This window comes from Anolis sagrei, chromosome 12 (assembly GCF_037176765.1).
Source record: "Anolis sagrei isolate rAnoSag1 chromosome 12, rAnoSag1.mat, whole genome shotgun sequence".
NCBI classification, from domain to species: Eukaryota; Metazoa; Chordata; class Lepidosauria; order Squamata; family Dactyloidae; genus Anolis; species Anolis sagrei.
In genome coordinates, this window is record NC_090032.1 from 6,520,387 (window position 1) to 6,543,566 (window position 23,180).

Here is a 23,180-nt window from a genome sequence, read left to right on the forward strand (position 1 = left end):
ATAATAATAGAGTAGAATGTTAAATGTAATAATAATAATAATAGGGTAAAATAATACATGTAATAATAACAATAATAGAGTAAAATAATAAATGTAGTAATAATAGAGTAAAATGATAATAATTATTATAACAAAGTAATGAAAATGTAACAATAACAGTAATAATAGAGTAAAATAATATATGTAATAATAACAATAATAAATAGAGTAAAATAATAAATGTAGTAATAATAGAGTAAAATAATAATAATAATAAATAGAGTAAAATAATAAATGTAGTAATAATAGAGTAAAATAATAATAATAATAAATACAGTAAAATAATACGGTAAAATAATAAATGTAATAATAACCATAATAGAGTAAAACAATAAATGTAATAATAATAGAGTAGAATGTTAAATGTAATAATAATAATAATAATAATAAGGTAAAATAATACATGTAATAATAACAATAATAGAGTAAAATAATAAATGTAGTAATAATAGAGTAAAATGATAATTATTATTATAACAAAGTAATGAAAATGTAACAATAACAGTAATAATAGAGTAAAATAATATATGTAATAATAGAGTAAAATAATAATAATAATAATAATAAATACAGTAAAATAATACGGTAAAATAATAAATGTAATAATAACCATAATAGAGTAAAACAATAAATGTAATAATAATAAAGTAGAATGTTAAATGTAATAATAATAATAATAATAAGGTAAAATAATACATGTAATAATAACAATAATAGAGTAAAATAATAAATGTAGTAATAATAGAGTAAAATGATAATTATTATTATAACAAAGTAATGAAAATGTAACAATAACAGTAATAATAGAGTAAAATAATATATGTAATAATAACAATAATAAATAGAGTAAAATAATAAATGTAGTAATAATAGAGTAAAATGATAAATGTAATAATAATAATAAATAGTGTAAAATAATACATGTAATAATAATGACAACAACGACAGAGTAAAATAATGAATAACCCTGACTCAAGTATAAGCCGAGGGGGACTTTTTCTGCTTAAAAAAGGGCTGAAAAGCTAGTTGTATACTCGAGTATGTACAGTACTTCCAGCAAAAAACACATTCGAACACAAGAAAGATTGCTCTCTTTCTCAAACACAGCACTCCTGTCAAACCCCCAAAGCATCAGAAGTCAGGACAACAACCACAAAAGGAGAACTACAACTACAATGACAAGAAGAAATGCTCCTAAGCTGGCTCTTCCGGTGTAAAGAAGGCAAGGCCGCTTCTGCCTCGCAACCACCACCAGGAGGAAGGAATTCAAACTGCCCGGAACAACAACAACAACAACAGCGCTCCCCCTGCCCTCCTCTCAACCACAGTATGGCATCTTCCTCCCTAAAAGCCACTGTCTTCTTGTCACTCCACTTACATCAAGCGAGGGCCGTCGGAAAGAGCGGAGGGATCCCGAGTCCATTTCATCCGGGGGTGGGGAAAAGGGTTCAAAGTGAGCCAGGGCATCCCTGCTTGGCTCCAACCCAAGTTGGGTCCTGGGGGATTCCACACTTAGGAAAAAAAAAAGGAGGACCACAACAGTATTTTGCTAACCAAGCAACTTCCAACGAGATCCACACTCAGCGAAGGAGTTTCATTCACAAATGGTCGAGTCTCTGGAGGCCGGAAGCGCAATCCCGGGACTTTATGACAGGCGCTGACAGGCGCTGGGAGGCCTTTGACTGCAGAGTCTGCTGTTTATCTCAATTGTTCTGGCCTTTTATACTCAACCGATGACTCAGACGCTTCAGAATGCCGGGGCGGAATCTACCTTCAAGGGAGGAGGAGGAGAAGGTGGGGAATCCAGAGGAGCACATACCTTTTTGTAGGTCGTTTCGCCCGTAGAATCCACCCCTCGGTGCCCCTTCTTGATGGTCTGCGAGGAATATCCCGAGGAGCCCGGCACCTAGGATTAGAAAAGGAGAAAATGAACATTAATTTGATTTATTTTTATTTATTTATCATGTCAGAAGCAAGTTAAGGTTATAGTTAAAATGCGTTTAAAAACAAATTTTTTTAATATAAATTTTTAATATTTATTTATCGCGTCATCAGCAACCATACCATTGTATTACAATTCTAACAGAGCAAAACAAACACAGAGATTAAAAAGAAAAAGAAAAAAAACACAGAGATTTTGCAAATTTGGTAGTTGGTTAAATGTCCTTTGACCAGTCTCTGGCCACTTGGAGTGCCTCTGGTGTTGCCGCAAGAAGGTCCTCCCTTGTGCATGTGGCAGGGCTCAGGGTGCATTGCAGCAGGTGGTCAGTGGTTTGTTCTTCTCCGCACTCGCATGCCAAGGATTCCACCCTGTAGCCCCATTTCATGAGGTTGGCTCTGCAACTCGTGGTGCCAGAGCGCAGTCTCTTCAGCGCCTTCCAAGTCGCCCAGTCTTCTGAGTGCCCAGGGGGGAGTCTCTCATTTGGTATCACCCACGGATTGAGGTGCTGGGTTTGGGCCTGCCACTTTTGGACTCTCGCTTGCTGAGGTGTTCCAGCGAGTGTCTCCGTAGATCTAAGAAAACTATGTCTTGATTTAAGTCGTTGACGTGCTGGCTGATACCCAAACAGGGGATGAGCTGGAGATGTCTCTGCCTTGGTCCTTTCACTATTGTCTGCTACTTCCCGGCGGATGTCAGGTGGTGCAATACCGGCTAAGCAGTGTAATTTCTCCAGTGGTGTGGGGCGCAGACACCCCGTGATAATGCGGCATGTCTCATTAAGAGCCACATCCACTGTTTTAGTGTGGTGAGATGTGTTCCACACTGGGCATGCATACTCAGCAGCAGAGTAGCACAGCGCAAAGGGCAGATGTCTTCACTGTGTCTGGTTGTGATCCCCAGGTTGTGCCAGTCAGCTTTCGTATGATGTTGTTTCTAGCGCTCACTTTTTGCTTGATGTTCAGGCAATGCTTCTTGTAGGTCAGAGTACGGTCCAGAGTGACTCCCAGGTATTTGGGTGTGTTGCAATGCTCCAGTGGGATTCCTTCCCAGGTGATCCTCACAGCTCGGGATGCTTGTCTGTTCTTAAGGTGAAAGGCACACATGTCTGTGTTTTAGATGGATTAGGGATCAGTTGGTTTTCCCTGTAATAGGCAGTAAGAGCACCTAGAGCTTCGGAGAGCTTCTGTTCTACCATCTCAAAGCTCCCTGCTTGAGTGGTAATGGCACGATCGTCAGCATAGATGAAACTCTCTGTCTCCCCCCTCTTAATGAGACTCCCCCCTGGGCACACAAAGGACTGGGCAACTTGGAAGGCGCTGAACAGACTGCGCTCTGGCACCACGAGATGCAGAGCCAACCTTCAGAAATGGGGCCACAAAGTGGAATCCCCGACATGCGAGTGTGGAGAGGAGCAAACCACTGACCACTTGCTGCAATGCAACCTGAGCATTGCCCCATGCACAATGGAGGACCTTCTTGCAGCAACACCAGAAGCACTCCAAGTGGCCAGATACTGGTCAAAGCACATTTAACCAACTACCAAACTCACAAATGTTGTATTTTATCTGTTTGTTTGCTTTGTTCTGTTAGAAATGTAATATAATTGACTGGTTGATCTGACACGATAAATAAAACAAATAAATAATTGCCTATTACAGGGAAAACCAGCTGATTTCTAATCCATCTTAAATGCAGACGTGTGCTTTTCATCTTAATAACAGACAATCATCTCGAGTTTTGAAGATGACCTGGGAAGGAATCCCACTGGAGCATTGCAGCGCACCCAAATACCTGGGAGTCACTCTGGACCATGCTCTGAGAACAGTGGTTCTCAACCTTCCTAATGCTGTGACCCCTTAATACAGTTCCTCATGTTGTGATGACCCCCAACCATAACCCTAACATTATGAATCGCCATGTAAATACTGATCTGCAGGATGTATTTTCATTCACTTGAGCAAATTTGGCACAATTACCCAGTATGCCCAGGGGGTTGGCAGGGAGATTGATTTTGTCATTTGGGAGTTGTAGTTGCTGGGATTTATAGTTAACATGTAAACAAAGAGCATTCTGAACCCCACCAACAATGGAATTGAACCAAAGTTGGCACAGAGAACTCCCATGATCAACAGAAAATACTGGAAGGGTTTGGTGGGCACTGACCTTGAGTTTGGGAGTTGTAGTTCGCCTACATCCAGAGAGCACTGTGGGCTCAAACAAGGATGGATCTGGACCAAACTTGGCACGGATACTCAATGTGCCCAAATGTGAACACTGATGGGGTTTGGGGAAAATAGACTTTGACATTTGGGAGTTGTAGATACAGGGATTTATAGTTCATCTACAATCAAGGAGCGTTCTGAACCCCACCAATGATAGAATTGGTCCAAATTCCCACACAGAACCCCCATGACCAACAGAAGACACTGTGTTTTCTGATGGTCTTTGGTGACCCCTCTGACACCCCTTCGCGACCCCCTCAGGGGTCCCGACCCCCAGGTTGAGAAACACTGCTCTGAGAACATTAATAAATACACCGCCTTACCCTTACAGACTTACAAAAAAATACAGATTTTTTTTGTAGTGGTTTGAGCACTGAAAGACCAAGGTTTGACTTCCCCAATCATGGAAATTTACCAGAGAACTTGGGAAAACAAACTTGTTAATAGCTGGTTTCTGATTGCTGCTTCGGTCTGTCAGGAATTTCAACTGTCCAGGTATATAACTTTATAGATAATGTTTCTGTTCCTTTCCACAAGTCCTGATAACTCCAAAGGGAGGAATTGTTGGCATAAAATAGGAATTAAAGATTCAGCTGTACGCTGATCTGTTTTCGTGAGCCTGATGAACTTGATTCTGACAATAGCCTCATGGCCGGTATTGTTCTGCTGAGCTCTTTCATTTGTGTTTTGCTAGAAATGCAGGAACTGCAATATTGTGTGTCCAGAAACAACAACCAGAAGTTATGGCTACACACAGGCCCTGATAATATCCACTCAAACAACGAACAAGCTCTAACTAGATTTTGTGCAGGCCACATATTTATTTATTTATTTACGACATTTATATCCCGTCCTTCTCACCCCAAAAGGGACTCAAAGCAACTTACAAGTTACATGCACATACAATATATTATATTATTAGAATAGCACAATATTAGTATTATATATTACTATATTGTACTATACCACTATACTGTAATGTTATTAGCAATATTACATGTAATATAAAATATATAACTATTATATTGTATTATTATTATTATTATATTGTATTACATTATAATGTTATTATCAATATTATATGTGCATACATTATATAATTAGCACAGTACAATATTAGTAATATATATTACTATATTGTACTGTAACATTAGTAATATTACATGTAATATAAAATATATAATTATTGTATTGTATTATTAGTATGATATTGTATTACATTATAATATTATTATCAATATTATATGTGTATACAATATATTATATTATTAGCACAGCTCAATATTAGTAATATATATTACTATATTGTACTATACCACTACACTGTAATATAATATATTGAATATACTTATAATATTGATGCTATTATAATGTAATACAATATAATACTACTAATAATAATATGATATTATAATTATATATTTTATATTAAATGTAATATTACAGTATAAGGTTATAGTACAATGTAATATATAATATGAATGTTGTGCTATGGTAATAATATAATATATTGTATTTACTTTTTACTTGTAAGCCGCTCTGAGTCCCCTTCCGGGTGAGAAAGGCGGCATATAAATATCGTAAATAAATAAATAAATAAATATAAAATATATAATTATTATATTGCATTATTAGTATTATATTGTATTACATTATAATATTATCAATATTGTATGTGTATACAATATATTATATTATTAGCACAGCACAATATTAGTAATATATATTACTATATTGTTCTATACCACTATACTGTAGTATAATTTATTCTATGTACATATACATATATTATTGATAATATTATAATGTAATACAATATAATACTACTACTAATAATAATATGATATGATAATTATATATTTTATATTAAATGTAATATTACTAATATAATATATATAATTACTATATTTTATTATTAGTAGTATTATATTGTATTACATTATAATATTATCAATATTGTATGTGTATACAATATATTATATTATTAGCACAGCACAATATTAGTATTACATATTACTATACTGTACTATACCACTATACTATATTATTAGTAATATTACATGTAATATAATATATATAATTATTATATTTTATTATTATTACTATTATATTGTATTACTTTATATTATAAATATTGTGTGTATACAATATATTATAAGCACAGCACAATATTAGTAATATGTATATTACTATATTGTACTACACCACTATACTGTAATATTATATGTAATATAAAATATATAATTATTATATTGTATTACTATTAGTATTATACAGGGTTAGTCAAAATGAATAGGCCAATAATAATAATAATTGTAGCCGAATGGGCCTATTCATTTTGACTAACCCTGTATTGTATTACATTATAATATTATCAATATATTATATTATTGGCAGCACAATATTAGTAACATATATTACTATATTGTACTGTAACATTAGTAATATTACATGTAATATAAAATATAATTATTATATTGTGTTATTATTAATATTATATTGTATGACTTTACAATATTACTATCAATACTTCATGCTGATATCATAAAAGGATTCCACATATACATTAGATATTGCTCATGTGCACTTTGTCTGCATAAATCTGAGATTCTATAAAATACGATGCCTCGAATAAACTTTATCTCGGCCAGTCCTGTGAGTAAGTTGGACTGAAAGTACTGCTGACTTGGTAGATCCTCAGGGCAAAATTATTATTTCTTCTGTTTGTCTTCCTGCTCAGTTTCAGGGCTCACCCTCACTTCCTTAAGATGTGTTTCACCCAGACAGCAAGAACAGAGTTGATTTTCTCTTCCTGCTTCTCATTATGCATCATTATAAGCATATCTGCTCATTAAGAAACCTGTCCTTTGGGTACATTGGAGCATGGGCACAAGGAGAACCCTACGTTTTGGGGAATTCCTGGCTGATGCAAGATTTGGGGGCGCCCAAACCCACAATGGACATTCTCTTACCTCAAGTGATTTCTTGAACGTCGCTGTTCCTGGTGCCCCTGTCATAAAGAAAAAAAGAGTGAGAAACAGTGAGCAAGGAGGGACGCACAACCTTTGGAATTAAATATACAAAACTTTAAGCTGCTCATGTCAAACCTTTGCTTTGTAACTTTCCCGGATTGTGAATTTCACTCAAACCTTTGCTCTGTAGCCTTCCCGGATGGAAGAACAAAACTCACGGATCGTGGGATGACACATTTTGGGATCTGTAATTCTCCCTTAAACTATTTATTTATTTATTTATTCATGACATTTATATGCCACCTTTCTCACTCCAAAGGGGACTCAGAGCGCCTTACAAGATATATATACATACAATATAGCACAATATCAGTATTATATATTACTATATTGTACTATACTATTATATTGTAGTATTATTAGTAATACTATATGTAATATAATATATAATTATATTATTATATTGCATTACATTATAATATTATAAATATTACATGTATATACTATAATATTTATAATATTATAATATAATATATTATATTTATAATTATATAATATATTATATTATATAATTAGCATAGCACAGGAAACAAGATGGAACTTTACCACTATACTATACCACTATGCTAATCAAGGTGGTCATTTGAAACATTCACACCTAGCTCCAGCAGACAAGAGTCCTTTGTCCCACCCTGGTCTATCCACAGATATATAAACCCATTTTCCTAGTTCCAACAGACCTTCCAACAGAGGGATTGGCCGGTGACTGCTGGAAGAAATCATAATAATAATGTATTGTCGAAGGCTTTCATGGCCGGAATCACTGGGTTGTTGTAGGTTTTTTCGGGCTATATGGCCATGGTCAAGAGGCATTCTCTCCTGACGTTTGGCCTGCATCTATGGCAAGCATCCTCAGAGGTAGTGAGGTCTGTTGGAAGTAGGAAAATTGGGCTGAAAAGAGAGAAGACTCCCTTCCCTGTCTTTTCACTTTATGACTAGAGATTTTTGGGATTTTTTTTTTCATTCCTTAGGTAATATTGTGTTGTTTTATTATTATTGTGTCAGAAGCAACTTGAGAAACAGCAAGTCGCTTCTGGTGTGAGAGAACGGGCTATCTGCAGAGATGTTGCCCAAAGGATGCCCAGATGTGTTACCATCCTTTGGGAGGCTTCTCTCATATCCCTGCATGGGAATGGGAAGCTGCAGCTGACAAACGGGAGCTCAACCCATTTCGCGGTTCTCGTGGATTCAAACCACCGACCTTTAGGTGAGAGAACTGGCCGTCTGCAGAGATGTTGCCCAAGGGACGCCCGGATGTGTTACCATCCTGTGGGAGGCTTCTCTCATATCCCTGCATGGGAATGGGAAGCTGCAGCTGTCAGACGGAAGCTGACCCCGTCTCGTGGTTCTCATGGATTCGAACCACCGACCTTCAGGTGAGAGAATTGGCCGTCTGCAGAGACGCTGCCCAAAAGACGCCTGGATGTGTTACCATCCTGTGGGAGGCTTCTCTCATATCCCTGCATGGGAATGGGAAGCTGGAGCTGTCAGACGGGAGCTGACCCCGTCTCGTGGTTCTCATGGATTCGAACCACCGACCTTCAGGTGAGAGAATTGGCCGTCTGCAGAGACGCTGCCCAAGGGACGCCTGGATGTGTTACCATCCTGTGGGAGGCTTCTCTCATATCCCTGCATGGGAATGGGAAGCTGGAGCTGTCAGATGGGAGCTGACCCCGTCTCGTGGTTCTCATGGATTCGAACCACCGACCTTCAGGTGAGAGAATTGGCCGTCTGCAGAGATGTTGCCCAAGGGACGCCCGGATGTGTTACCATCCTGTGGGAGGCTTCTCTCATATCCCTGCATGGGAATGGGAAGCTGGAGCTGTCAGACGGGAGCTGACCCCGTCTCGTGGTTCTCATGGATTCGAACCACCGACCTTCAGGTGAGAGAATTGGCCGTCTGCAGAGACGCTGCCCAAAAGACGCCTGGATGTGTTACCATCCTGTGGGAGGCTTCTCTCATATCCATGCATAGGAATGGGAAGCTGGAGCTGTCAGACGGGAGCTGACCCCGTCTCGTGGTTCTCATGGATTCGAACCACCGACCTTCAGGTGAGAGAATTGGCCGTCTGCAGAGACGCTGCCCAAGGGACGCCTGGATGCGTTACCATCCTGTGGGAGGCTTCTCTCATATCCCTGCATGGGAATGGGAAGCTGTGAGAGGAAGCCACAGGGAGGAGGGAGCAAGCTTGTTTTCTGCTTCCTTGGAGACTAGGATGCGGAACAATGGCTTCAAACTACAAGAGAGGAGATTCCATCTGAACATGAGGAAGAACTTCCTGACTGTGAGAGCCGTTCAGCAGTGGAACTCTCTGCCCCGGAGAGTGGTGGAGGCTCCTTCTTTGGAAGCTTTTAAACAGAGGCTGGATGGCCATCTGTCAGGGGTGATTTGAATGCAGAATTCCTGCTTCTTGGCAGGGGGTTGGACTGGATGGCCCATGAGGTCTCTTCCAACACTTTGATTCTATGATTCTATGAATGGGAAGCTGGAGCTGACAAACGGGAGCTCACCCCGTCTCACGGTTCTCGCGGATTCGAACCGCCGACCTTCAGGTCAGCAGTTCAGCCGGCACACGGGTTTAACCCATTGCGCCACCGTGGCTCCAATGTGTTGTCAACTTAAATACTTAAAAACCTCAGCAAAGTTTTGTGGAAGGTGGAATGCGGAAGATGTTTTTGAGTGGTCTGTACAAGGTTCAAAATGTTTCGGTTTACTTAGGCAAGGTCTCCCTGACCTGGTTGCGTGCGCATGATGTCAGTTTTGGATTTTAAAAGTTTCCTGAAACGTATTCAAGTGCAGTTTTTTTTCCCTGTGGTGTAGGAACCACTCCCTATTCTTTTTGTCTGATTTCTACGTCTGTGGCCAAAGTCTCTATTAAAGAGGCGATATTGAGGAAAGTACTAACTTTGTTCAATGAGGTGTACCTGTCCCACCTTTCTGAACACTTCTCTGTGTGCGCTTCCTTCCTTCATTGCAACCAATACAGGTTTTCTCAGTTCAGAGTGAGTTAAGGGTGTGGATCCTACATAGCATAACATCATCTTCTGGAGATACTTCTGAAAACACCTCGTGATAATGTCCAGGAACCTCTTTGCGTCACCTTTTCTGGGCCAGAGTGAAGAGAGGGGGGGCCAGGGGACAGTTCCATCTTGTCTCCTGCATATGTCATCAGCTGGGGACACCTTCCCTCAACACCAACTGCTGCTATGGGACAAAGTGAAGAGAGAGGGGGCCAGGGGACAGTTCCATCTTGTCTCTTGCATATGTCATCAGCTGGGGATCCCTTATCCCAGCACCAACTGCCACTCTAGGCCAGGGGACAGTTCCATCTTGTCTCCTGCATATGTCATCAGTTGGGTACTCCTTCCCCCAACACCAATTGCCACTCTGGGAAAAGTGAAGAGAGAGGGGACCAGGGGACAGTTCCAACTTGTCTCCTGCATATGTCATCAGTTGGGGACTCCTTTCCTCAACACTAACTGCCACTCTGGGAAAAGTGAAGAGAGAGGGGACCAGGGAACAGTTCCATCTTGTCTCCTGCGTATGTCATCAGTTGGGGACCCCTCTCCCCAGCAACAACTGCCGCTCTGGGCCAGAGTGAAGAGAGAGGGTGCCAGGAGACAGTTCCATCTTGTCTCTTGCATATGTCATCAGCTGGGGACCCCTTCCCCCAGCACCAACTGCCGCTCCGGGACAGAGTGGAGAGAGAGGGAGCCAGGGGATAGTTCCATCTTGTCTCCTGCATATGTCATCAGCTGGGGACCCCTTCCCTCAACACCAACTGCCGCTCTGGGACAAAGTGAAGAGAGAGGGGGTCCAGGGGACGGTTCCATCTTGTCTCCTGCATATGTCATCAGTTGGGGACCGCTCCCCCTAGTGCAAACTGCCTCTCTGGGTCAGAGTGAAGAGAGAGGGGGGCAGGGGACAGTTCCATCTTGTCTCCTGCACATCATCACTTGGGGACTCTTCTCCCAGCATCAACTGTTGCAGTGGGCCATAGTGAAAAGAGAGGGGGCCAGGGGATAGTTCCATCTTGTCTCCTGCACATGTCATCAGCTGGGGACACCTTCCCTCAACACCAACTGCTGCTCTGGGCCAGAGTGAAGAGAGAAGGGGGCCAGGGGACAGTTCCATCTTGTCTCCTGCATATGTCTTCAGTTGGGGACCTCTCCCCCCAGCACCAACTGCCGCTGTGGGCCAGAGTGGAGAGAGAGGGGGCCAGGGGATAGTTCCATCTTGTCTCCTGCATATGTCATCAGCTGGGGATCCCTTCTCCTAGCACCAACTGCCGCTCTGGGCCAGGGGACAGTTCCATCTTGTCTCCTGCATATGTCGTCAGCTGGAGACTCGTCCCCCAAGCACCAACTGGGCCAGAGTGGAGAGGGGGGGGGCTAGGGGACAGTTCCATCTTGTCTCCTGCATATGCCATCAGCTGGGGACCCCTCCCCCAAGCACCAACTGCCGCTCTGGGCCAGAGTGGAGAGAGAGGGGGCTAGGGGACAGTTCCATCTTGTCTCCTGCATATGTCATCAGCTGGGGACCCCTCCCCACAGCACCAACTGCCACTCTGGGACAAAGTGAAGAGAGAGGGGGCTAGGGGACAGTTCCCCCTTGTCTCCTATGCTATTCTAATAATATAATAAAATGTTATATAATACAATATATTGTATATACATATAATATTTATAATATTATAATGTAATGCAATATAATACTAATAATGTGATATTATAATTATACATTTATATTACATGCAATATTACTAATATTACAATATAATGGTATAGTACAATATAGTAATATATAATACTGATATTGTACTATGCTAATAATATAATATGTTGTATGTGTGCGTGTGTGTGTATATATATGTGTGTGTGTGTATCTTATAAGCTGCTCTGAGTCCCCTATGGGGTGAGAAGGGCGGCATATAAATGCCATAAATAAATAAATAAAGCACATCACGTAGGGGCTCTGTTGTCTAAACGGGGCAGATATGGTTGCTTATGCCATGCAGACGCTTTGGCCACCTCTTCGTCTTCCATCTGTGTCTTCCATTTGCCTCCGCCACCCATGCATCCTGTGTCTCGAGCGAAGCCACATCCCCACCTGAAAGGGTTGCCAAGCATGTCCTGGCATGCAAAGAAGAGCACTGGGTTTTCTATAGGTGAGGGCAAGACTGGCATGGAGGGAGGTAGCCATTCTATCCCAGCTTCGGGAAAAGCGGAGAGCTGAGCTCAGCCTGGGGGCTTTGACAAGCTACAAAGGAGGAATGAAGGACAATCTTGTGTAGCATTTCCCTCCTTTAAGGACACAATCCACCCTGAACCTTCTGCCACTGAATGCGGAATAGTATGCGGAGTCATCAGCATGCGCCAGTTGTTACATTGATGGGCATCAATAACCGCACAATTGCCATAGGGACACATGCCTCCAGGAAGAATGCCATAGGCAAACACCACACTGCTCTTTTTTTAAAAAGCAAACACACAAAACAAAATCAAATCCGAACCGCACAATACAAACTAGGCATGGGCATCGATGGTCCTAAATGGTTCTAAAGTACTTACAAAACTAGGGGGCGCTTGTGCCTTGCTTCTAAAGTGTTTCTAAAGCTGGCGATTTGCTTCTAAAGTGTTGCTAAAGTTTTGGTGGTGAAAATTTCAGAACGCTAACAAAACTTTCAAAAATTCATTATTATTTTGTTACTGGCTTTTTTTATGACAGAACCAATTAGGAACTGCCATTTATAACGAAATTTTGAAAGTTTTGTTAAAAGTTCTGAAATTTTCACCACCAGAACTTTAGAAACACTTTAGAAGCAAAGTACCAGCACCCCCTAGTTTTAAAAGTACTTTAGAACTATGGATTGTCTATGCCTAATACAAATTCCAATCCCTGTCTAGGGGGTGCTGGTATTTTGCTTCTAAAGTGTTTCTAAAGCTGACACTTTGCTTCTGTTGTTGTTCATTCGTTCAGTCGTCCCGACTCTTCGTGACCTCATGGACCAGCCCACGCCAGAGCTCCCTGTCGGCCGTTACCACCCCCAGCTCCCTCAAGGTTAGTCCAGTCACTTCAAGGATGCCATCCATCCATCTTGCCCTTGGTCGGCCCCTCTTCCTTTTGCCTTCCACTTTCCCCAGCATAATTGTCTTCTCTAGGCTTTCCTGTCTCCTCATGATGTGGCCAAAGTACTTCAACTTTGTCTCTAGTATCTTTCCCTCCAGTGAGCAGTCGGGCTTTATTTCCTGGAGGATGGACTGGTTGGATCTTCTCGCAGTCCAAGGCACTCTCAGCACTTTCCTCCAACACCACAGCTCAAAAGCATCAATCTTCCTTCGCTCAGCCTTCCCTAAGGTCCAGCTCTCACATCCGTAGGTGACTACAGGGAATACCATGGCTTTGACTAGGCGGATCTTTGTTGCCAGTCTGATGTCTCTACTCTTGACGATTTTATCGAGACTGGACATTGCTCTCCTCCCAAGAAGTAAGCGTCTTCTGATTTCCTGGCCACAGTCTGCATCTGCAGTAATCTTTGCTTCTAAAGTGTTGCTAAAGTTCTGGTGGTGAAAATTTCAGAACCCCTAACAAAAAAAAATTAAATATTATTATTTCATTATTGGTGGGTTTTTTTTTATAACAGAACCAACTAGGGACTGCCATTTACAACAAAATTTTGAAAGTTTTGTTAAAAGTTCTGAAATTTTCACCACCAGAACTTTAGAAACACTTTAGCAGCAAAGTTCTTTAGAACCATGAATTGCTTATGCCTAATACAAACTCCAATCCCTATCTAGAATGAACAAACAATTGTTCAAAAGAGGCTTTTCAATGGATATGGAATTTCTTGACCAACGAGGCTACCAACGGTTCTCTTGGGGACAGAACGTATGATCTATACTCAGAAAACTCCAAATCCCATCGTTCAGAATAAGTAAGCTAGCTGAGGAAGACAGATAGTGTATTAAGGATCGCCAGTCCCAACTTGATCAACCTCCCGAACATATGGATTTTTATGGAATGGAGGGAGGCAAAGCCATTTCAGTCCTCAAATACAGCAATAGCATTCCATCAAGAAAGCCAAAGGAAAAGCTTGTCGATCCACACCACACATGGTAAAGCCAAAGCCATTTAGTGGCTAGTTAACTGGAGGAAGGGGAAAGCCTATCCATGCATTTCACGGTTTACCCATACATCTACGTCTCCGCGAAGGGATCACTGAGCAGCAAAGGAAGCTCAAAGCTACAGAGAGAAAGTGGAGAAATGAAAGAGAGAGCAAAAACACTGTTTAGAAGCCACAATTGAGAAAGGAACAAACAAGAAGGGACGCCATTCTTCATTTTCTTCTGGAACGAAACAATGAGTAACTTCAGAAATGTTCTTACATCTATGGGAAAGTCTTTTGAGGACCATACAATTTTCAAACGCGGTTTCGAAGGACTCATTCCATACAAAATTCCCATTTTGGTGCATTTGACAGCAAGACAACATTTTTCAGAGGAGGAAACAGCTTTCTGCACACACAAAATTATGGTTTTCTGCATTAAAAATGCTGTATCCTAACCAATAATTGCTGTTCTCATTTTGTGTAGAACGTTCTACACAAAACCCATTTTGTGTAGAACGACTCAGAAATTGGGAAGATTATACCCACAAGTGCCTCCTGACACTCAATAAACGTGTTTTCCAACCATTTTCACCAAATATTTTTGAATAGTTTTTCAAACAGGTAAATAATTTTAGCATAGAGAAAGGGAAAAAAATAAATAAAAGCACTAATGTATACTTCATGAGGCTCCCTGGTGGCGCAGCGGATTAAACCACTGAGCTGCCGAACTTGCTAAACTAAAGGTTGGCAGTTCGAATCCGGGCAGCGGGGTGAGCTCCTGCTGTTTGCCCCAGCTTCTGCAGTTTGAAAACATGCAAATGTGAGTAGATGAATAGGTACCATCTTGGCGGGAAGGTAACAGCACTATGCAGTCATGCTGGCTACATGACCTTGGAGGTGTTTATGGACAATGCCGGCTCTTCGGCTTTACTATACTTCATAAGCAAGGGAGTAAACAGATGGGAACCTGGAGTAGAAACCTGGTCACCATAAAATATAGCATTGTGGTGGGCATCCAAAAGCCATCTAGTTTAATGGTCACCATAAAGTATAACGTTGTGGTGGGCATCCAAAGTCCATCTAGTCTAAGGGTCACCATAAAGTATAACATAGTGGTGGGCATCCAAAGACCATCTAGCCTAATGGTCACCATAGAGTATAACATTGTGGTGGGCATCCAAAAGCCATCTAGTCTAATGGTCACAATAAAGTATAACATTGTGGTGGGCATCCAAAGGCCATCTAGTCTAAGGGTCACCATAAAGTATAACATAGTGGTGGGCATCCAAAGACCATCTAGCCTAATGGTCACCATAGAGTATAACATTATGGTGGGCATCCAAAGTCCATCTAGTCTAAGGGTCACCATAAAGTATAACATTGTGGTGGGCATCCAAAGGCCATTTAGTCTAATGGTCACCATAAAGTGTAACATTGTGGTGGGCATCCAAAGGCCATCTAGTTTAATGATCACCAAAAAGTATAACGTTGTGGTGGGCATCCCAAAGCCATCTAGTCTAATGGTCACCATAAAGTATAACATTGTGGTGGGCATCCAAAGGCCATCTAGTCTAATGATCACCATAAAGTATAACGTTGTGGTGGGCATCCCAAGGCCATCTAGTCTAATGGTCACCATAAAGGTTTCCCCTTGGCATTAAGTCTAGTTGTGTCCAACTCTGGAGTTTGGTGCTCATCTCCGTTTCTAAGCTGAGGACACCTCTAAGGTGGCCATTGGCATGACTGTATGGAACAGTGTTACCTTCCCGCCAGAGCGGTGCCTAGGGACTCGGCTCCTTGGATTCGAACCACTAACTGTTTGGCCAGCAAGTTCAGCACCTTGGAGACTGAAATCCACGGGATGGGGTGAGCTCCCGCTGTTAGCCTCACCTTTTGCCAACCTAGCAGTTCGAAAGCATGCAAACGTGAGTAGATGAATAGTTACCATCTTGGCAGGAAGGTAACAGCACTAAATGCAGTCATGCTAGCCACATGACCTTGGAGGTGTGTATGGACAATGTCAGCTTTACTATACTTCATGAGCAAGGGAGTAAACAGATGGGAACCTGGAGTAGAAAATCCATCAAATAGTTAAAAAGCAAACTACCCTGTTCCTCTGCTTTTACATCACATCACCCACTCTTTCTTTGTTTTCCTCAATCCTTCCCACAATGCTCCCTGCTGACCTGAGCTATGATGAAGGGAAAAGCAAAATTCAAATACACAAACATGGGCCAGAGCTGGAAGAGTGAATTTTTTAGCCTGTAACTGTGGGAAGTTGCAAAATCTGGGGTGGGGAAGTAAACACTTTAACTGTGTTTTTCCACGTCAGTCTCTTTGTGTGTTTTCCCCTAGAAGGACATGCTCTACTTCAACCAACCTGTTTGCACAGAGCTTTGGAAAGAAACCAGGATGCAATGAGGGAAACATGGTGTTGCTGACACAGAGGTAATGGCACCCTGGACTCACAAAGTTTCTATATCCTTCATGATAGCGATGATGGTGGAGGCCCGAGTAACTTGTTCGTAAAATGAAGCAGCAATTGTATTGTTGAAGCCTTTCATGGCCAGAATCACTGGGTTGTTGTAGGTTTTTTCGGGTTATATGGCCATGTTCTAGAGGCATTCCCTCCTGATGTTTCGCCTGCATCTAATCAAGGACATCTAATCACCTCTCAACAAAAGATTGCCCCAAGCACTGCCAGGCCATCAAATACTAATCGAGGTCATCAGTTGAAACATTCACACCTAGCTCCAACAGACAAGAGTTCTTTGTCCCACCCCGGTCATTCCACATATATAAACCCATTTTCCTAGTTCCAACAGACCTCACTACCTCTGAGGATGCTTGCCATAGATGCAGGCAAAACGTCAGGAGAGAATGCTTCTAGAACATGGCCATATAGCCCGAAAGAAAACCTACAACCCAGACAGTCAGTCAATGTGACTTAAGCAACGTGCAGTCATTGAATTCTGGACATCAGAAGGTGTCACCACAAAGGAGATTCATCAGAAAATGCAAGCTGTTTATGGTGATTGTGTTGATGTGAGTACCGTGCATCAATGGGCGAGTAAGTTTAAAGATGTTGAGGTGCCACCTTCTGCTGTCAAGAATTCAATGACTGCACGTTACTTAAGTCGCATTGACCGACAGTTTGTGTAGGGTTCCATACTTCACACGTTAACAACACAACCATTCAATGCTAAGGCTTAACACCAAAATTGACCTGTAGAGGAGATTATGCTGAACAAGCCAGTACCTGCCGCATATCAGTACTGCCATCTGTTGAGGAGTTACGAAGATGGAGGTATTACTTTTCATTCAACCCGTGTACCTTAACTTCCCATAGTGAAAAAGAAAACAAAAACATACATAAGTGGTGCTATTCTGTGACCTGCCAGCACTCCAGCTGCCATGGAAAAGGGCACTAACAAATCCTGGCCAGATTCCTGAGTCCCGACTGTCCCAAGATGAAGCCAGGAATAATAAATGATGGATCACTTTGGCTGCCTGTTCGATTGTGACAGCTTTCCCCTAATTCGTGACCTTTGAATGTGTACAAATTCATGGATTAAAGAATCTTAGTATAGTGAAAGGAATCTTAATTGTGAGCTGCCTCTTTGTGGTTTTTAAAAAATGGACCTGTAGAGGAGAGTCTACTGAACAAGCCAGTACCTGTCGCATACCAGTACTGCCATCTGTTGAGGCGTTATGAAGGTGGAGGCATTATTTTTCATTCAACCCTCGTACATGCCAGGAAACAGAAGCCCTGTGGCCAAATCCAGTTCCTTCCAGAGCAGCCAACTCGTTGATACCAAAGCAATGGAGAGAATGTGGCTGTTGCATCGGCCCCATTGCCCACTATTTCCAGGGACAGAAATCAACACAAACCCCCCCATTCAAAAGAGGCTTGAGAAATCTGACTTCAAGTCATTGATCTTGCTGGTCGCCTGGACATTTCATAATCCACTCAAGAATGCATTGTTTCCCCCTCGTCCTGCCTCCCTCTCTCCTGCCTACCCTGCAGGACTGTTGTGAGGATAAACATAAGGAGGAGAGGCACATACACCCCCTTAATGTCACTGGAGGGAAGCTGGGATAAACTCAAAATGGTTTAAAGCCCCAAAGGCTTCTCATTTTAAACAGGACCCAGATATAAGCTGTAATACTCTGTTCCAACTAATCCAGGATTGACATGATTCAGAGCTTGAATATTCAGCTGGCGTCTGGTTGGAAGTGAAAGATCTATTTGTTCCGCAGGGCTGGGGGGGGGGGGGGGGGAGGGGGAAGGCGTGTCTCCCAAATCCGTTTCCCAAAAAATCCAACTGAAAGTCCCACAGCTAACTCCATCTCTCTTTGCTGGTGCTTCTCATACAAGTCTCTTAGATGAGGCCAGCGGGAAGAGAGAGATAAGAGAGGGCCTCTCTCTTTCTCTCCAGTGAACGTCCGCACAGTAGAATGGGTCAACTCAGCATTTTTGGGCTCCTGGCCACAATGCTATGGCAACGAATGACACCGCCCCACCACCGGAAACGAGTGAACACTCACATCCTCAGTTGCATTTCCAGGCAAACTGCATGTGGTCATTGCTCCCTTCACTCTACCGTGTGCTGACGGGAATCCTTCTCTCTCTTGGTCCAATTCTGCAAACAGGACAAGCCCTTTGCCAAGTTGTTCCCACAGTGCTATTCTTTCCTTCCTTCTCACTATTTTCACTGCCATACAAAAGTCAAATGGACATACATTTCTGCCACGATCATGTGCAAATCCCTCCTTCCTGCAGAGACAACGCCTTCATTCTCCTTAACCTTATGTTTGCAAACTAGAGGGAATAATAATAATAATAATAATAATAATAATAATAATAATAATCTTTATTTATACCCCACCACCATCTCCCCGATGGGGACTCGGAGCGGCTTACATGAGGCCAAGCCCAAACAACAAATTACAATAAAATAAAACCGAAAATGCAAACAATCAACAACATAATTACATAGAACATGTGATAATATGAAATCATATATGCTTCCATACCTTCCCTGCTTCACAAAGGTTTCAGTTCCCTGAACCACAAACATTAAGCTGGGTTGTGGTGTCTTTTCTGGGTTGTACAGTGTTTCTCAAATTGGGGGTCGGGACCCCTGGGGGGGAGGTTACGAGGGGATGTCTTTATGTTCTATGTTCTGTACACCGCCACGAGTCGCCTTCGGGCTGAGAGTGGCGGTTAACAAATGCAAATAATAAATAAATAAATAAATATGTCAGAGGGGTCGTCAAAGACCATCAGAAAACACAGTATTTTCTGTTGGTCATGGGGGTTTTCTGTGGAATTTTGGCCCAATTCTATCATTGCTGGGGTTCAGAATGCTCTTTGATTGTTGGTGAACTATAAATCCCAGCAAATACAATTCCCAAATGCCAAGGTTCAATTTCCCCAAACTATACCAGTGTTCACATTTGGGCATATTGAATATTTGTGCAAAGTTTGGTCCCGATCCATCATTGTTTGAGTCCATAATGCTCTCTGGATGTAGGTGAACTACAACTCCAAAACTCAAGGTCAATGCCCAAAACTCAAGGTGAATGTCCAGAACTACCGAAGCACGAGATGATTCCAAGTCATCTTGAAAAGTAATGTCACTTTTTGCTAGTCTCAGGTTGCACCTACACTTGGGCATATTGAATATTTGTGCAAAGTTTGGTCCCGATCCATCATTGTTTGAGTCCATAATGCTCTCTGGATGTAGATGAACTACAACTCCAAATCTCAAGGTCAATGCCCAAAACTCAAGGTGAATGTCCAGAACTACCGAAGCACGAGATGATTCCAAGTCATCTTGAAAAGTAATGTCACTTTTTGCTAGTCTCAGGTTGCACCTACACTTGGGCATATTGAATATTTGTGCAAAGTTTGGTCCCGATCCATCATTGTTTGAGTCCATAATGCTCTCTGGATGTAGATGAACTACAACTCCAAATCTCAAGGTCAATGCCCAAAACTCAAGGTGAATGTCCAGAACTACCGAAGCACGAGATGATTCCAAGTCATCTTGAAAAGTAATGTCACTTTTTGCTAGTCTCAGGTTGCACCTACACTTGGGCATATTGAATATTTGTGCAAAGTTTGGTCCCGATCCATCATTGTTTGAGTCCATAATGCTCTCTGGATGTAGATGAACTACAACTCCAAATCTCAAGGTCAATGCCCAAAACTCAAGGTGAATGTCCAGAACTACCGAAGCACGAGATGATTCCAAGTCATCTTGAAAAGTAATGTCACTTTTTGCTAGTCTCAGGTTGCACCTACACTTTACAGTTAATGCAGTTCAGAGTGCTCTTTTATTGGAGGTTAACTATAAATCCCAGCAACTACAACTTCCAAATGACAAAATCACCCCCACCCCAACCACACCAGTATTCAAATTTGGACGTATCAGGTATTTGTGCCAAATTTGGTCCAGTGAATAAAAATAAAAATACAATTTACATTACGATTCATAGCAGTAGCAAAATTACAGTTATGAAGTAGTAATGAAAATAATGTTTTGGTGGGGGTCACCACAAAATGAGGAACTGTATTAAGGGGTCGCGGCATTAGGAAGGTTGAGAACCACTGTCCTAGAGGGCCGTATCTGACCCCTGGACCTTAGTTTGAGGACCCCTGCTCAAGACCTTGCAAAGCTACAGCTCCTGGGATTCCATAGCATTGAACCAAGGCAATTAAAGTGGAATCATTCTACAACATAGACACTGATTCCCAACCTTTGGTCCTCTAGGTGTTTTGGACTCCAGCTCCCACAATTCCAAACAGCTGGTCAGATGACTGGGATTTTTGAGAGTTGAAGTCCAAATCACTTGGAGAACCAAAGGTTGGGAACCACTGGGAAGCACCCCAAGGTGTTCTTTTCTTTGCTATAGTCTGTGAAGTATTTATTTTGATCTCCCCCCCTCTCCTGGGAAAGTTTGGTTTCACAACCCCGTTTTTATGAGCTCTCCTTTGCAAATAACCTGCTCCTTCCTCTTTTATCTCACCCTGAGTTTCAACATTTTATCCTGCACTAGCTGTCCCCTGCCACGCATTGCTATGGCCCAGTCTGTTGATCTGGAAAATAAAGTAATGAGAAAGTGTTGGTTTCTTTCTTCTTGTGGGTAAACAGTATTTCTTGCTGTTTCTTTGTCAGTGTTGATGTGGAGATTGTCTGGTTTGCCTACTCTGGAACAGGCAACATATCATTGTCCTTCTTTAGGGGTCCCTTTCAAATCTATGGCACTATATCTGTGTGTGTGAATCGTATCTATCTATCTATATCTATGGCTGAATGGCTCTTTGTCAGGAGGGCTTTGATTACGTTTTCTTGCCCTGATGAAGGGAGTTGGACTGGATGGCCTTAAGTATTTCTGTTGGTCATGGGGGTTCTGTGTGGGAAGTTTGCCCCACTTCTGTTGCTGGTGGGGTTCAGAATGCTCTTTGATTGTAAGTGAACTATACATCCCAGCAACTACAACTCCCAAATGTCAAGGTCTATTTCCCCCAAACTCCATCTGTGTTCATATTTGGGCATATGGAATATTCATGCCAAGTTTGGTTCAAATCCATCATTGTTTGAGTCCACAGTGCTCTCTGGATGTAGGTGAACTACAACTCCCAAACTTAAGGGCAATGCCCACCAAATCCTTCTAGTGTTTTCTGTTAGTCATGGGAGTCCTGTGTGCCAAGTTTGGTTCAATTCCATCATTGCTGGTGTTCAGAATGCTCTTTGATTGTAGGTTAAATATAAATCCCAGAAACTACAACTCCCAAATGACAAAATCAATTCTTTTTGAGTGAAGGACATAAATTGAGTTGTTAGGTGTATCATGTCCAAATTTAGTGTCAATTCCCCCAGTGGTTTTTGAGTTGTGTGAATATCACAAACGAACATTACATTTTTATTTATATAGATTTAACAGTAGCTGCTGCATTTTCCACCCTAGGCCTATACTTGAGTCAATAAGTTTTCCCGATTTTTTGTGGTAAACTTAGGTGATTCGGCTTATATTCGGGTCGGCTTATACTCGGGTATATATGGTAAGTTAGAGATGATCCCATTAAATAGGAGCTCCAGGTACTCCTGAAGCAGCTTCCCCTTTTGCTTTGGCTCAACACTAAGATGACAGTGTGACACGAATCTAATGTACACCCGAATTTGGGCAAGGAATTTAGCCAAAAATGTGAGCATTAGACTAGAATAAATAGCACCAGGACTATGGCGCAGCTGACTGAGAGTCAGCTGCATTAGGATCACTACTGGCCAAAAGGTCATTAGTTCGAAGCCAGCCTGGATCGGAGTGAGTATCTGACCAATTTGTGTAGCTTGCTGTCGACCTTTGCAGCCTGAAAGACAGTTGCAGCTGTCAAGTAGGAAATTTAGGTACCTCCTACGCGGGGAGGTTAATTTAACTAATTTACGATCATCATCATCATATTTAATTACTTATTAATTGCCCTCCATCTGAGAATGCTCTAGGCGATTTACAGCTAAATTGTAAAAGATAAAATACATACGATGCCATAAAAATCTCCAGCAAGCCTGCAAAGAATGAGGAAGTACTTCATCAGTGAAGGGACAGCTCCCCTGGTGGCCAAAATACCCTCAAGAAAATATGGAATGTTAAATTGCCTCTGTGTCTGTCTATATATGTTGTGTGTCTATGGCATGTATATGTACATTGTAATCCGCCCGGAGTCCCGTACGGGGTGAGAAGGGTGAAATATATATATTGTAAATCTATATAAATAAAAATGTAATGTTAGTTCATGCTACCATCAGAACTCAAAAGCCACTGGGGGAAT

General features: G+C 41.7%; 1 protein-coding gene across 2 annotated transcripts in view; it reads right to left on the reverse strand.

The window, feature by feature from the left end:
* PIP5K1A (phosphatidylinositol-4-phosphate 5-kinase type 1 alpha) overlaps window positions 1-23,180 on the reverse strand; it is a 72,959-nt gene that overhangs the window by 42,708 nt on the left and 7,071 nt on the right. Inside the window, exons 2-3 of one of the 2 annotated variants that reach the window (XM_060758008.2) lie at window positions 7,176-7,213; window positions 1,859-1,945 (exon numbers count right to left, since the gene is read on the reverse strand). In XM_060758008.2, coding sequence (XP_060613991.2) covers window positions 1,859-1,945; window positions 7,176-7,213 — 125 coding nt within the window. Of the gene's footprint in view, window positions 1-1,417; window positions 1,714-1,858; window positions 1,946-7,175; window positions 7,214-23,180 lie in introns of those variants that run through there. The other variant, XM_060758009.2, reaches the window with a different exon arrangement.